The following is a 16501-nucleotide window of genomic DNA, read 5'->3' on the forward strand; positions in this document are numbered from 1 at the left end:
GATTAATTATGCAAAGGGGATGGTTTTAGTGTCATGGACAACAAAAAGAATCATAGCAGCTAAATACCAGTATAATTGAATGAACTACAGGCAAATCATAATATAATTGCTTCAAATCTGAATGCTTGTCTTAGATAATATATTGATGGCTAGAAGGCAATGTATCTCCAATATTTTGTTTACTAATGAATGCCAGATACTGGGAAACATTCTTTTTTTCCTAATCTGTTATTATTATCTGATTGTAGATTAGTTAGATGTATTTTGTGCATGTGATGTTAGGAGAAGCCATCTTGCTTGAGATGTCAAATTGAGACCTTAGAGCATAAATAAAAAACTCGCTAGCAGACGCCCATGAGGAAGGACTTACTTAGATCAGAGGTTAAAGGGTACCTCTCATTAACTTGATAAATGATATAATCCTCCCAGTTCACTGCCCCCATCATGATAAACCTGAAGCCATATAGGGGAAAACTTCCTCCCTTAATCTGCAACCAACAGCAAATGGCAGTTAAGTGTGAGAGGAGCTATGATTGGATAAGGCTGGACACACCCCCTCAGCACCCCAGATTGCATTTCCTGTGTTTGGACTTCTGCCAGGCCAGCAGGAGTCCAAAATCTGTGCAAAAGATGGTGGAAAATGTGCTATGGACAGGTAGGGAGACACCTAATATCACACATCACCGATCGCGGTATTAACCCTTTAGAAGGGGCGGTCAAAGCTGACCGCCGCTTCTAAAGTGAATGTGAAAGTGACCCGGCTGCTCAGTCGGGCTGTTCGGGACCACCGCAGTGAAATCGTGGCGTCCCGAACAGCTTGCAGGACACCGGGAGGGCCCTTACCTGCCTCCTCGGTGTCCGATCGGCGAATGACTGCTCCGTGCCTGAGATCCAGGCAGGAGCAGTCAAGAGCCGATAACACTGATTACAGGCGTGTTAATACACAACTGTGATCTGTGTAAAAGATCAGTGTGTGCAGTGTTATAGGTCCCTATGGGACCTATAACACTGCAAAAAAAAAGTTAAAAAAAGTGTTAATAAAGGTCATTTAACCCCTTCCCTAATAAAAGTTTGAATCGCCCCCCTTTTCCCATAAAAAAATAAAACAGTGTAAAAAAATATAAAAATAAACATATGTGGTATCGCCGCGTGCGTAAATGTCCGAGCTATAAAAATATTTCATTAATTAAACCGCACGGTCAATGGCGTACGCGCAAAAAAATTCCAAAGTAAAAAAAATTTTTGATCACTTTTTATACCATTAAAAAATGAATAAAAAGTGATAAAAAAGTCCGATCAAAACAAAAATCATACCGATAAAAACTTCAGATCACGGCACAAAAATTGAGTCCTCATACCGCCCTGTATGTGGAAAAATAAAAATGTTATAGGGGTCAGAAGATGACATTTTGAAACGTATAAATTTTCCTGCATGTAGTTATGATTTTTTCCAGAAGTGCGACAAAATCAAACCTATATAAGTAGGGAATCATTTTAACCGTATGGACCTACAGAATAATGATAAGGTGTAATTTTTACCGAAATATGCACTGCGTAGAAACGGAAGCCCCCAAAAGTTACAAAATGGCGTTTTTTCTTTGATTTTGTCGCACAATGATTTTTTTTTCCGTTTCGCCGTGCATTTTTGGGTAAAAAGACTAATGTCACTGCAAAGTAGAATTGGTGACGCAAAAAAAAAGCCATAATATGGTTTTTTAGGTGGAAAATTGAAAGGGTTATGATTTTTAAAAGGTAAGGAGGAAAAAACGAAAGTGCAAAAACTGAAAAACCCTGAGTCCTTAAGGGGTTAAACACAAATAAAACATGGAAACTTCATTTTTTTAAACAAAATATATTAGAGAGATTTTTTATTTACCATAAGGAGAGCAATAGCAAAAAATAGTTTTAATGAGAGTGCCCATTTAAACACTAATATAATAGTAAATCAGGGCCATTGACTTCTACTGTATGATAGAGTGTTCTACGCAAACTATGTGGCACGAAAAGGAGGTCGGCCCTTCTGATATAGTTTGTGGTAGAGGTGGAAAGGGTGCATCCCATAAGAATCTGAAAAGATAAGTCAGGGTAGAAGGACACATTTTAGGTCTAACCTTTGTTAATTTATCTCATAAACTCTATCAGAGAAGTAGACAAAGGCTATTGTCAGAGCAAGTCCTTCCTATTAGACATGTGCATATCAAAAACTTTTGTTTCTGTTTGTTTAGTATATTTTTCCTTAAGCACATTTATTGGCTCTCTTGTTTTTGGTTTTCAACCTAATTTGGTATTCTGAACATTGTGTTATTCACGCAATGGAAACATTTTGTTAAGTTTAGTTTCTTGTTAAGTGAATTTTTCGTTCCTTCACTTTCGTTTTTTAACACAATTTGTTATTATAAAGTATTCATTATTATAGAGTCAAATATAGTTTTGGTTCCATATGACATTCTTAACTGCGCTCTTTTGGTAAAGTTACAATAGGTGAGGTTTATCAAAACCTGTGCAGCGGAAAAGTGGAGCATCTGCCCATAGCAACCAACCAAATGGCTCATTTAATTTTTAAAAAGGCTACTGAAAAATATATGAAGCAATCTGATTGGTTGCTACGGGCAACTGGTCAACTTTTCCTCTGCACGGGTTTTGATAAATCTCCCACAATTCCTCGCTCTCAGTCATCAGATCTGCTCCGCCTCCTCCTAAAACCATAAACAAAATCCTCGCTGTCTGCAGTCTCCCTCTGCATTATGCATGGGAGAAATGTCATGAAAATATTTGTTTTCCTTTTCATCATTTTAGTCTTCTGCATTTTAGTCATTAACTTCTTATCAATCATATTGTCTATTCGGATTATCTGTTTTGTTTGAATATATGATTTAGTTTTTTTTCGTATGATAACTATGAAAATTAAAGAAAAATCTATTTGTAACAAATTGAATTGGACATGTTTGCTTTTTATGTTGTACTGGCTTTTATTATATCAGATTCCTATGGGATTTACTCTTTTTATGTGCACCAAAAACTATAGCAGAAGTGCCAACCCCCTATGAGTATAAAGATAATGGGGGAGATTTATCAAAATCTGTCCAGAGGAAAAAATGCCCAGTTGACCATAGCAACCAATCAGCTCGCTTCTTTCATTTTTAACAAGGCCACTGCAAAATGAAAGAAGCAATCAGATTGGTTACTATGGGCAACTGGTTAACTTTTCCTTTGCACAGGTTTTGATAAATCTCCCGAAAAGTCTTCTAAAGATATGTAATAGTGTCTGTGGTCTGTGAAAGTAGAAGCTGTGATCATCACTTGTTAATGGTGAATCCGGTATATATATTTCTAATTTAGGCAATAGCATTGAACAAATTTAACAATCTTAAAAATGATGCTAAATATTTGAGTTGAGGTAAATATAGCTCTTTCTTTTGATGACATGTTCCCTTTAAACCTTCACTAACATGCATTCTTTATTATTGCACAGAACTGTACAGTGCTGAACTCTACAGAGATGACCTGTCAAGCTCCCGCTGTGGCAGTAAATTCTAACAACCAACCCGATATCACAGAGCGACCAGAGGAGTTTGGCTTCATCATGGACAATGTGCAAGCATTATTAGTCCTCAATAAAACCAATTTCACGTATTATCCAGATCCAGTGTTTGAATCCTTCAACCCTTCTGGGATTATGGAACTAAAGCCAGGAAGCCCCATTATATTAAAGGTAACTGAATCGGTGGAGGTCCAGACTATTAAACTTAAGATGTGTATTCCCTGAATGAAGCAGATACAGATTGGTAGGGTAACTGCATCTTTTGTGTAGTGGTAGCACAGTTTAGCCCATAGTTCTATAGAAGATCATTACTAACACATCATGACTAATAAGATACTTTAGGCTGTTTATTAGGTGTTATGTTTACTCTTCACTAGAATACGTGCTGTAATGTTGGTTATATTTTCTCATGATTTCCTTATTTTACCAGGTTGATATTTGACTGTAGATATATGCAACATAATATATGTAAGGTGATTTGTCAGCCCTTGAAAATGTGTTTCTATTATCTATGTTAAAACATCTGAGCTGAATGTACAGTAAGTTCTATTGGTACAAGGCCTCTTGGCTAGCCATCGCTTTATACCTTAATATATATATATATATATATATATATATATATATATATATATATCAAGATATTTTTCTCTTTTTTTCCCCAGTATTGAGTCAATAGATTACAGCTTGTGGATTGTCTCAAGACACTCTGCATGCAAATAATCTTTGAGGGCATATACATATCAAAAAGCTTGGGACCCAACTCTATGTGCAATACACAAAAACATTCTCTCTTTGGGAAATCTTATAATTACGACCTACTGTAGGCTATAAAAAAAATATATATTTTAATGAATGACCTCATATAGAAAAATGAGTTAGTAAAAATTTAAATATTGCCAATACAAAGCAAACACATTTCCAAAATGTAAAGGAGTTTTGTAGAAAGTAACAATCAATAAAAATAAAAGTAAATGAAAGAATCAGCAATTTGAATCGTATGGACTTTTTAAAAAATTTTTATAGCATTATTGGTACAAATTTCTGACATCTTATGTTTTATCTTTACCTTTTATTGCAGGGAAAGAATTTAATTCCACCAGTTGCTGGAGGCAATATGAAACTGAAGTATTTCATGTTCATTGGGGAGAAACCATGCACGGTTACAGTGTCTGATGTCCAACTTCTGTGCGAGTCCCCAAATCTCACCGGTCGTCACAAAGTAATGGTAAGCACCTGAATGACCCCTAAAGAATTGCAACAAATTCAGAATATTTGTTATAAAGTCTATATATAAAAGAGATCTCAGACTGATATAATAAGAGAAATAATATATTTTTAACTAACTATAACTTCTCATTATTATTGATAATTACTAATTATTATTAAGTTACTTTTCACATTTTCAAAATATATAAAACAAAGTGTACTATGTGGCATCATACAAGAAGACTAAAGGCTGTAACTGCTGCCAAAAGGGCTTCAACTAAGTATTGAGTAAAGTGTCTGAATATGTTTTATGTCTATGCAAAATATTAGTTATCCCTTAAAGGGGTTCTCCGGTGATTTTTTATTTTATTTTTTAAAATCAACTGGTACCAGAAAGTTAAACAGATTTGTAAATTACTTCTATTAAAAAATCTTAATCCTTCCTGTACTTATTAGCTGCTGAATACTACAGCGGAAATTCTTTTCTTTTTGAAACACAGAACTGTCTGCTGACATCATGACCACAGTGCTCTCTGCTGACATCTCTGTCCATTTTATGAACTGTCCAGAACAGCATGTTTGCTATGGGGATTTCCTTTTACCCTGGACAGTTCCTAAAATGGACAGAGATGTCAGCAGAGAGCACTGTGCTCATGATGTCAGCAGACAGCTCTGTGTTTCAAACGGAAAAGAATTTCCACTGTAGTATTCAGCAGCTAATAAGTACAGGAAGGATTAAGATTTTTTAATAGAAGTAATTTACAAATCTGTTTAACTTTCTGGCACCAGTTGATTTAAAAAAAAAAAATAAAATTCACCGGAGTACCCCTTTAATACATTTGCTAAAATGTCAGGAATTATGTTTTCACATTTTTATTATGGGGTATTAAATGCAGAGTGAAAGGAAAAACTTGAATTTAGTTGATTTTAGCACAAGGCTGCAACATAACAAAATGTAAAAAAAATACTTAAGACTTTTCGATTGCGCTGTAATTTTGGTAATCCTTTTTGAAAGGGAATGGAAACCTGTAGGTATGCATTATACTTATTTTTACTATCGCACCTCAGGTTGTTCATTCAGTAGCTTATACTGACTGTTTAATATATATTAATTGATAAATGTAAAGATAAAATACTTGGTTCCCTTCCTTTTCCCCCATGCCTTTTAGATTATTCTAGACGGTGAGGGAAATTTATTAGATTTTAACGCCTGCTTTCAGGTGTAAAAAAAGTTGTAAACATTTTGCAAATCCAGATTTGCACACACCCCACGTGCCTGCTGGATTTGCTGAAACATGTGCCTGCACACAGGCGTAAGTTTTAGTTTTCAGGTATGTCAGCCCTGATCTGGCATATATTTCATTCACAGGAACATGGGGAATAAACCATGTGCTTGGATTTATCGAGAAGCATGTAGCTCTTGATAAATCCAATGTGATGTCACACTGGTGGGGGTTTAGGTAAGAACGGCATGTGAAATGCCGGTCTTAATTAAGTGCCCCAGTGTGCCTCAGTAGTCTTAAGACTCCTCCTCCCCTTTAATGGACCAGCAATGATCATTGGATGTTTGGCAGACTACTGAAGTACACTGTGTATAGCGTACTCTGGGAAGTAAGACACCATTTCACTTAAATATAGAAGGAAAAAGGAAGACACTGTGTATTTTTATTCATTCAACATTTAATGTCAATTTTTTTTAAGGAGAGCGAGAGGTTCGCTGTAGCTACTACTGTTATTATTACTATTATCCAATTTCAGAGACTTCTTCCTTCTTATTAATTTAGTAGGAAGACCTTATCCACCCTAGGTTAATAAAAGTTATACAAAAACCTATTGAGAATAAATTATGCATAGTATGAAGATAATAACATTAAACATGGTAACGGCTTTCATTAATATGACACCCAGCATTCAGTGGGAGCTAAATGGTTTGCCATTAAAGTAGACATAAAACTATTGGTGTGCCAAAGTGTTCGCTGCAAATCAAAGGAGACAAGGTTATCACTTAGAAATGCTGGTAAAGGAAAGATAGATAAGTTTGGACAGATTTCAGCTTATTGTATCTTGTCTCTGATATACAGCCACACTGTCATATCCATCCCAATGACTTTCTACTATTGTCCAAAGGCCAAAGCTGATTTAATCCCAGACATGCAATAGGGCAGCTGAACTTTTCTGTTGGATATAAAATAGTCTGCAATTTTTATCAGTTGTCTATATACAGTTTTTGTTGTTTAGGCTTTAATGCTTATTGAAATATTCAAGCCTGTCTCCTTTTACCATAGAAATACTGTAATAAAGTTAACTCTCTGTGTTCTTTGGTAAATTTACTGAGAGGATATAGATGCTTAATTGTATATAAGTAATAGTAAAATATGTATTTATGTATCACTTGTTTAATTTCACCTATTTGTTTAGCGATGCTGTGCAGAGAATGTCATAACTTCTGTCTCTGTCCCCATTGGGGCTCACAAACTATATAAGCAGTAGCTGGTTCAGATTTACATCTGCATATGTTTTTTTCTTTCAGCATGGCTTGCTGATTGTACTGGTTGTATAGCCACATGCTGAGGATAAGATAGGGTTCATTTCACACTATGGGTGTAACTGCAAAATAGAATTAAGAGAGCTATCCAGTGTTTAATAATACAAAAAAAAAAAGCTTAATAAATAATTTGGTGCTAAGGCGGTGGGGGGATTAGGAAAAAAGAACATACTTACCTAGCCCCATTCCCCAGCAGCTTCCATTCTATCCTGTTTAGTCCCCCAATCTTTTCCCTGCTTTTGAGAGAGCCCGTGTTGCTGGACATTTTCCAAAGACCCTCGCCCAGCACCATATTATTTTTTTATAAATAATAATAAAACGTTGGATTACCCCCTTTAAAAGCCCTGGCGCACATACTCACCAGCCCCTCTTATCGTAGGCCATCCTGGCTGCAAAACGCTTTTTCTTGTTTTATAAGGTGTAGTTGGCTATACTTTTCAATCAAAGAACTTTTGCCTAGAAAAACATAAGTGTGGTATAGGAACCGATGAGCCTTTCATACTATAGCATACATTCAGGCTAGATATTGGGAGGGGAGGATTATGAAGACCAGTCTTAACCTCAAAGTGCGCTGCTCTCCACTTCCTTGACTTATTAAGAGACGTACACAAGTCAAGCACTAAAGCAGTCCATGAGTCGTGCTTCTGAAATCTGCGCTAGCTCTGCATTAGCGTAGATTTTAGCAAGAATTTACGCTACATTAATTTGGTGTTGCCTTTCCATCAAGCTCCGCCCACTCATGCACAAGTCGTAAAGTTCAAAGAGTTACAAATGTTGGAACAAAATCGCAGCTTAAACAAACTTTTCCGACTTTTCAGTCTGTGTCTAGCGCAGACAATGATAAATTTCTCTCTCCGAGTTTATGTTGCTAGAGATACTCACGGATCATTTGAATTGCAGTATCTTTCTCATTGATAACTGTACTAAGTGTAATAAATGTTTTTTCAGAATTTTTTCTGCATTTGCTGAAGAGGTTATTAATAAATTGGACATTTTCTGCTTCAATTGAGCGCACTTGTAGAATTGTGACATGAAAATACATTATTTGCTCAGAGGGTAATTCAGGTCTAACTGTTAAAAAGCATTGGTTAGATCACTTGGGTGCTTGTGGCAAATCTTTGTGTATATACTTAAAGATTGTTTAGAATTAAAAAGAAGCAACAAACTCTTTTTAGCTTATTGAAAAAGTGAAAAATCTCTGCATGTCTAGCAACCTTAAGTGCAGAACCCGTCTCTTAATCTCTCAGAAAATTCCAATATGTATTTATCACTAAGAACAATAAAGGTGATCTCTAACACGTCTCACTAAGCTCTAGGGATTTTGCTTGGACTATTGACGTAGCAGATAGTTTTGTCATAACTGTATTCCTGTGGTTTTAGCCGCCTGGTGGACTGCAGGGGGCTTAGTCAGAGAGTCTCTATTAATAACATCTATAACTTGGTGAAAAGTTTGTATATAACATCTTTTGTATTAAGCTGACAGTGGAATATCTTAGGAGCAAGCAAACATGATGCTTTGGTATCATATCATAGTCTACAATAAACCAACCAATACTCTATAGCTGATCTACCTGAAAGTGGCATTGCTATTAGATTTTATTCTGGGTTATACCTTCAACCTTGCATTTCCAACATGCTTTTGGTGTATATAATTTAACAACATTATAATAATAATAATAATAATAATAATAATCATCAATATTTATATTATAAGGGCTAGCATTTCAAAGCATGGAGTGGCACAATTATAAACAAATGACTTTTTGTTATGGCTTAGGTTTTACATTGTATATACTTTAATAATTTTTATCTTAATTCTCTAATTTTTAATATTCATATAGGCTCGAGTTGGTGGGATGGAATTTTCTCCTGGCATGGTTTACATAACACCTGATAGCCCTCTCAGTGTACCAGCCATTGTCAGTATTGCAGCAGCTGGTGGACTACTAATAATCTTCATTGTGGCAGTGCTCATAGCCTACAAACGAAAATCTAGAGAAAGTGACTTGACTCTTAAAAGATTGCAAATGCAGATGGATAACCTGGAATCAAGAGTGGCACTTGAGTGCAAAGAAGGTAAGACATTGGCAACCAGATCATTTCTTGTTAACTGGCTTTCTTCAAAAAACCATAGCTAAGTATTTCCAACTTGTTATTTACCACTCGGGATTTTGATATAGTAAAAACCAAACTATACTGCTTAGGTCCCCCAATAGTTTTTTTTTTGGCTACAGCAATGATGTGCCCATATACTCATGTCCCCACTGTAGCCAATCACTGACCTCATCCGTAGACTCCCAAGACTACTGAGGCCAGTGATCGACTGCAGCATTGGCATTGAGAGAAAAGCACTTCTTCACTGCAGCCATGTAAGGCATTGGAGATATTAGCAGTTATACCAGTGAGAATAATAATAATTGTAATATTATCATTATTATTATTTTATATTATAATATTTTTTATATAGTACCAAGAAACGGGAGAGATAGTGCATGCACTATTTCTTCCGTTCATTCACCCTTCAAAAAAATAACGGCAATTATTAATAACAGGCGATAACAGGTTAAAACGGCTATTAGAAAAATCCCATAGACTATAATGGGATTTTCTAACGGCCGATTAACGGACAATTTTCTAAATTTTTATGATGGACGTTTATAACAGAAGTATTTTTATAGTGTTAAAGCAGCCTTACTTGCAGGAGAGTGTGCCTTAATTTTTAAGTGTCTGATATATATGGAAAGGCACCACAGATTTCTATGGTTGCTAAATTATGTACAATGCAACAAGCAGGTGGTACAGAAACATAATACAGTAGTATAGGTAGAAAATTGAAAAGGTGTTCCCCTCAATGACGACGCTAGTCCATGGATAGATAGATATGCATTTATTGAAACATAAAAAGCAACGCATTTCAACCCCGGACAGGGGTCTTCATCAGGCATAGTAATACATATTATGCCTGATGAAGACCCCTGTCCGGGGTTGAAACGCTTTGCTTTTTATGTTTCAATAAATGTATATCTATCTATCCATGGACTAGCACCGTCATTGAGGGGAACACCTTTTCAATTTTTCTATCTATGCCTCATTACCGGTGAGACTGACGTCACCCCGGGAAGTTCCTCGTGGCAGCTGTCCGGCTATTCATTCATTCCAGACACCACTGTAGGTGTTGTGCTCTTAGCGCAACACCCAAGGGTAAGGACCCATTTGCTTTTACTTTGTACCATTTACCTAGACAGTCCTCACTAGGTGCGCACCTTTACTTTCTGCTGAGTTTTATAGTGCAGATCCATAAAACATAAAAATTCAAGTTTAGGTTTCATCAAATTTTAATCAAGGTTTTACTGTATTAAAGGAGTTATCTAGGAATAGAAACATTGAGGATAGGGGAGATGGAGATAACTCCGTTAATACAGCGAAATTTTGATTCTAACTTTTACAAATTTGGTGAAACAAAAACTTGAATTTGTATGTTTTAGGGATCTGTATTATAAAATATTTGCTGAAAGTAAAGGTGAATGTGTACTACTGTATTATGTTTCTGTACCACCTGCTTGTTGCATTGTACATAGTCATAATTTAGCAACCATAGAATTCTGCGGTGCCTTTCCAGATTGCAAACCCAAGGGGGAAGATTTATCAAAACCTTTCCAGATGAAAAGTTGCTGAGTTGCCCATAGCAACCAATCAGATAACTTCTTTAATTTTTTAGAGTCCTTTCCAAAATGAAAGAAGTGATCTGATTGGTTGCCATGGGCAACTCTGCAACTTTTCATCTGGACAGATTTTGATAAATCTCCCCAATAGCTGATTCCTTCCAAAAACAGCACCATATCTGTCCTCAGACTGTTTGTGGTATTATAACTTATCTCTGTTGACTTTAATGGAACTGAGCTGCAATACCACACCCAACCCGAGGACAGGGGTGGTTCTATTTCTTGAAAAAATCAGCTCTGTCTTTCTAATCTTGAATAACCCCTTTAACAAAAATTCAAACATACAAATAACAAAATTGATTGCAAGGGTGCTGCAAAGCCAAAACAAATGTGTTGTTATTAAACAGTAAAGTAGCTGTATTAACCCCTTAAGGACTTAGACCATTTTCACCTTAAGGACTTTCGCTTTTCGTCTTTGCACTTTCATTTTTTCCTCCTCCCCTTCTAAAAATCATAACACATTCAATTTTGCACCTACAGACCCTTATATGGGCTTGTTTTGAAATGACCAAAAATGCACAATTTTGGACTTTGGTATTTTTTTACACATACACCATCAATTGTGCGGTTTAGCTAACCTAATATTTTAAAGGAAAACTGTCAGATATTTTCTCCTGCACTATCTACTGGTACTGGTGGATAGTGCGGGAGATGCTGATCAAAACGAGCCCTACCTTGGCCTGATCCGCCTGGCCGTTCGCCCGCAATTGTATTTTTATTCTATGTGTATATCTTGCTGTAACTGGCACAAGCGGGGCTTCTGGAGGTAATCTGGCACTGACGTCAGTGCCGCTTATGAATATTCATCCCCCCTCCCTTCAGTTAGGAGCGGCGAAGAGAGGGAGAACTGGAGGGAGGGGGATGAATATTCATAAGCGGCACTGACGTCAGTGCCAGATAACCCCCAGAAGCCCCACCCGTGCCAGATTCAGCAAGATATACACATAGAAAAAAACAACAATTGCGGGCGAACAGCCGGGCGGATCAGATCAAGGTAGGGCTCATTTTAATCAGCGTCTCCCGCACTATCCACCAGTATCAGTGGATAGTGCGGGAGAAAATATCTGACTGTTTTCCTTTAATAGTTTGGACACGCGGCGGTAAGACATGATTATTTTAATTTTTTATCACATTATTTTATTTAAAAAATGGGAAAAAGTGGGGTGATTTAAACTTTTATTAGGGAAGGGGTTAACCTCGTCCAGTAAGCTGATCGGGACATCGGGATTATGTCTTGATAGTCTCGATCAGAAACTTTTGGCTTAGTTTAGGATGCTGTGATCAACTTTGATTGCAGGGTCCAAAGGTTTAAAGCCGTGCATCGACCCGATCGTCCGTGCCCGGCATTAACCCTGGGTCCTGGCTGCTGATAACAGTCGGGACCCATGGAGTTTAAACTGTTCTCTGCTCATTAGAAGGGTTTAAACACCATTATTAGGACCAGGGCGTACAGGTACGCCCTGAGTCCTTAAGGATTTGGGGATGGGGGCATACTCATTCTTAATACTTCCGCTGTTATTTGAAAGAATGTAATTATTTGTGTTTTTTATTTTTTTTATTTAATTTTTTTTTCATTTTGATGAAATCTCCATTGACAAAATAGACATTGTATTGAAGAGTAAAATACTATCCATAATCACCTCTATGTAAAACATTTTAATGGTTTGAAGATTTCCATAATATATATATATATATATATATATATATATATATATATATATATATATATATATATATATAATATATGTTTTATATTGGTTAAATATTGAACTTAGTAAATCTCCCCCCGGGCTCCTTTCTTTATAGGAGGTTTGGTGCCCAGCTGTAAACATTTTAAAGGCTTTCTAAGAGTTTAATCACCTTCATAAAATAAAGTATATGTTTTCATACCATTCTTTAACTCGTGCGTTATTAGTTCTAAACATATTACAATGCCGGGCCTGATTGGGTATTATTGAATGTCAGTAAAGTCAAGGCACATGTTAAATTAGTTTCTCAAAAACATTTAACTGAAATGCTTAACAAATACATACTTTCAAAATAGGTTCAATGTGACGACCTTTAAGTGTTTCACCTAAAGTATTTTATTATTATGCCTCAACCTGTTTTCAATTTTATTTTCAATGTTATCGGCGAGAGTAAAGCAGGCAATAATGTGTTGTCATGACAACTTGGTGTCGTGGAGGCAGGGAAAGCTTTCCACAGCTTTATGGACACTGTGAAGATTAAAGTGTTAAACCCAGGATTCTGGTTTATTTTTCCACACGTCCTGCTCATGTTTTGTCTCTTTTTTTTTTGTCCTTTCTTAGTCGCTTTATTTCTTTCTTATTTGTCTCTCATTCTTCTAGTCCTGTGTTTTCCAAACAGTTGCTAAACAACAACTTCCAGCATGCCCAGACAGCCAAAGGCATGCTGGGAGTTGTATTTTTGCAAAATATGGAGGCACCCTGTTTGGAAAACACTGTTCTAACCTCTGTATTCCACCTTACTCCTTTTTCGTTTTTTTCTTATACTCTTTTTTTCTTTTTCTTTATTTTTTACTAAACATGAAATAGCGTTTAAATTTTAATTTATGTCTGTTCCATTAAACTGGACTCCAGTTTCCTGTCTGTGACATAGTCAATAACAATGGAAAATTGTGGTATTTTAATAATAAAAATAAACTGAACCACACCACCCCAAAATATTACATTTAATTTGTAATATTTTGGAAATAGATAAATCATTTATTTTAGTTTGGTTTTAATTAATAAATATGATACCATCAACTCATATTATTAAAGACACGTTCTTGCCTATTGTTTTTTTAGTTACATTGCGACATTTCTAATTGTAGGATTCAGCTGACATACAGATGTGGCAGAGTGACTTTGTCGTTTAAAGGGGAACTCCAGTGGAAACAAGTGAAAAACAAATGTTTTCAAATCAATTGGTGCTAGAAAGTTAAACAGATTTGTAAATAACTTCTGTTAAAACTTCTTAACCCTTCCAGAACTTAACAGCTGCTATAGATGTTACCGATACTACAGAGAAAATTGTTCAGTTCTTTCCAGTCTGACAACAGTGCTCTTTGCTGCCTGTCCGTGTTCGGAACTGTCCAGATTAGAAGCAAATCCCCATAGAAAACCTCTCCTGCTCTGGAAAGTTCCTGACATAGGTGTCAGCAAGGAGCACTGTGGTCAGACTGAAAAGAGCTTCACAAATTTTTCTGTAATATACAGTAACTGATAATTACTGGAAGGGTTAAGATTTTTAAATAGAAGTCATTTACAAATATGTTTAACTTTCTGGCACAAGTTGATTTAAAAAAAAATTCCACCGGAGTACCCCTATAACTATTACTATGCACAGCAATCCTGTGGAAAACCATATATACTTGATCACACCAGAACGTATCAAGAGCCATATGAATTTTTTTTTTGTACCGTACATGTCTGACCTCTGCTATTTGGGCTAAGTTAACATTGCAATTGTGCGTTGTCTCATAAAGGGTTTCGTTTTTTGCGCTCAGAGACCTAAACTCCAGTGAACTACTGGATCTCCAACGGACCCCTTTCATGCCTCCTCTCATAGAGTTGCATTGATGGGGCGGGGCATGATATATGGGGGGCGGGGTCATGACATCACAATTCTCCGGCCCCATGGTCGTTCCGCTACACACTCGGAGCCTCCAGCGCTGTGGAGAGCTCTCAAAGGTGGGTGATTAATGAGATTGCAGGGGTCCCCAGTGGCAGGACCCCCACGACTAGACATCTTATTCCCTATCCTTTTGATAGGGGATAAGATGTATTAGGGACGGAGTACCCCTTTAAGAATTTTATTTCAGTATTGAAAAATCAACCTTCCTTTAAACCATTCAAACCATTTCAACCTTTCTTACTTATTTTTTAGCATTTGCTGAATTACAGACAGATATCCATGAACTGACAAGTGACCTGGATGGAGCTGGCATTCCTTTCTTGGATTATCGTACCTATACTATGAGAGTGTTGTTCCCTGGCATTGAGGATCATCCTGTATTGAGAGACCTAGAGGTATTTCCATATATACTCTATAAAAGGATGTGCTAAAAGTATATTAAAGTGGACCTTTTATTGCTATCTGGTTCAATAGTTTTTATCGAATTTTTATATATACAGTAAACACAAAGAGAAATATATAAAGCGAGTAAAACACCAATGTTGTATAATATATATCACTTATTTACATGGCAAATGCCAAGAAGGAAACATTAATGAAAAAAATACAATTAAAATAAAAGAATAAACATGAAAGAACCTGTTATCACTATCATGCTGCCTGAACCAAAAGTCATCGAGGTGGTCTCAGAAGCTTTTCTCCGCCCCACCAGTCTTGATTGATAGATCTCTCCCTGATTGGGTATGGAAAGAGATCAATCAAGGCCAAGAAGGTTGGTAATAGTTACTGCAGGCTCCCTCTAAACTTTAAAGAATTTGTACACACAGGGGGAAAAAATTATGTATACATGCGGTTCCCTTGCATTAAAAAATTGCGCCAAATTTCAAGTTGCTATTTCATATTACATCCTGAAACTCAGTGTGTAACCTGTTACTGGTTTGTCTGATGTGGCAAAGTCCATTATAGTAATAATACAATAGGTTTCATAAGGCTGCTGCCTTTTCATGGTCACTTTAATCAGGGTAGTATTATTTCTTGACTGATTTCCCTTTTACACTTCATGAGTGTTTTAGTCTTTAAAGGGGTACTCCGGTGGAAAACTTTTTTTTTTATCAACTGGTGCCAGAAAGTTAAACAGATTTGTAAATTACTTCTATTAAAAAAATCTTAATTTTTCTAGTGCTTATTAGCTGCTGAATACGACAGAGGAAATTATTTTCTTTTTGGAACACAGAGCTCTCTGCTGACATCATGACCACAGTGCTCTCTGCTGACATCTCTGTCCATTTAAGGAACTGTTCAGCTATGGAAATTTTCTTCTTCTCTGGACAGTTCTTAAAATGGACAGATATGTCAGCAGAGAGCACTGTGGTCATGATGTCAGCAGAGAGCTCTGTGTTAAAAAAAAGAAAATAATTTCCTCTGTAGTATTCAGCAGCTAATAAGTACTAGAAGGATTAAGATTTTTTTTTTAATAGAAGTAATTTACAAATCTGTTTAACTTTCTGGCACCAGTTGATTTAAAAAAAAAAAGTTTTCCACCGGAGTACCCCTTTAACATAAGGATGGACATGTATTGAGAAATGTGCTTCCCCACCTTCCCTGCAGTGAGTTTGTGCTGGGTGCTCTACACGTAGACAGCCTGCATGATCTGCCCTCCTAAAAATTCAATACTGTCCCGCCTTTACACACTCTGATATTCCTGCACACCCTTTAATTTATTTCTAATCTCGCATGTCGTGATACTGCGTTAAATTGGTTTAATGAGAAATTGGAATGCTTAACCAAATTATAGACAAAGACAGTGTGGACACATCTGTATGTGAATATGTGCATATAACTAATCCA

General features: G+C 36.4%; 1 protein-coding gene across 5 annotated transcripts in view; it reads left to right on the plus strand.

Moving 5' to 3' along the window:
- PLXNA4 (plexin A4) overlaps nucleotides 1-16501 on the plus strand; it is an 821522-nt gene that overhangs the window by 712066 nt on the left and 92955 nt on the right. For all 5 annotated transcript variants that reach the window (XM_056573183.1, XM_056573186.1, XM_056573184.1 and 2 more), the window contains 4 exons: nucleotides 3473-3712; nucleotides 4620-4766; nucleotides 9134-9368; nucleotides 14906-15048. In XM_056573183.1, coding sequence (XP_056429158.1) covers nucleotides 3473-3712; nucleotides 4620-4766; nucleotides 9134-9368; nucleotides 14906-15048 — 765 coding nt within the window. The remainder of the gene's footprint in view (nucleotides 1-3472; nucleotides 3713-4619; nucleotides 4767-9133; nucleotides 9369-14905; nucleotides 15049-16501) is intronic.

This window comes from Hyla sarda, chromosome 4 (genome assembly GCF_029499605.1).
Source record: "Hyla sarda isolate aHylSar1 chromosome 4, aHylSar1.hap1, whole genome shotgun sequence".
NCBI lineage: Eukaryota > Metazoa > Chordata > Amphibia > Anura > Hylidae > Hyla > Hyla sarda.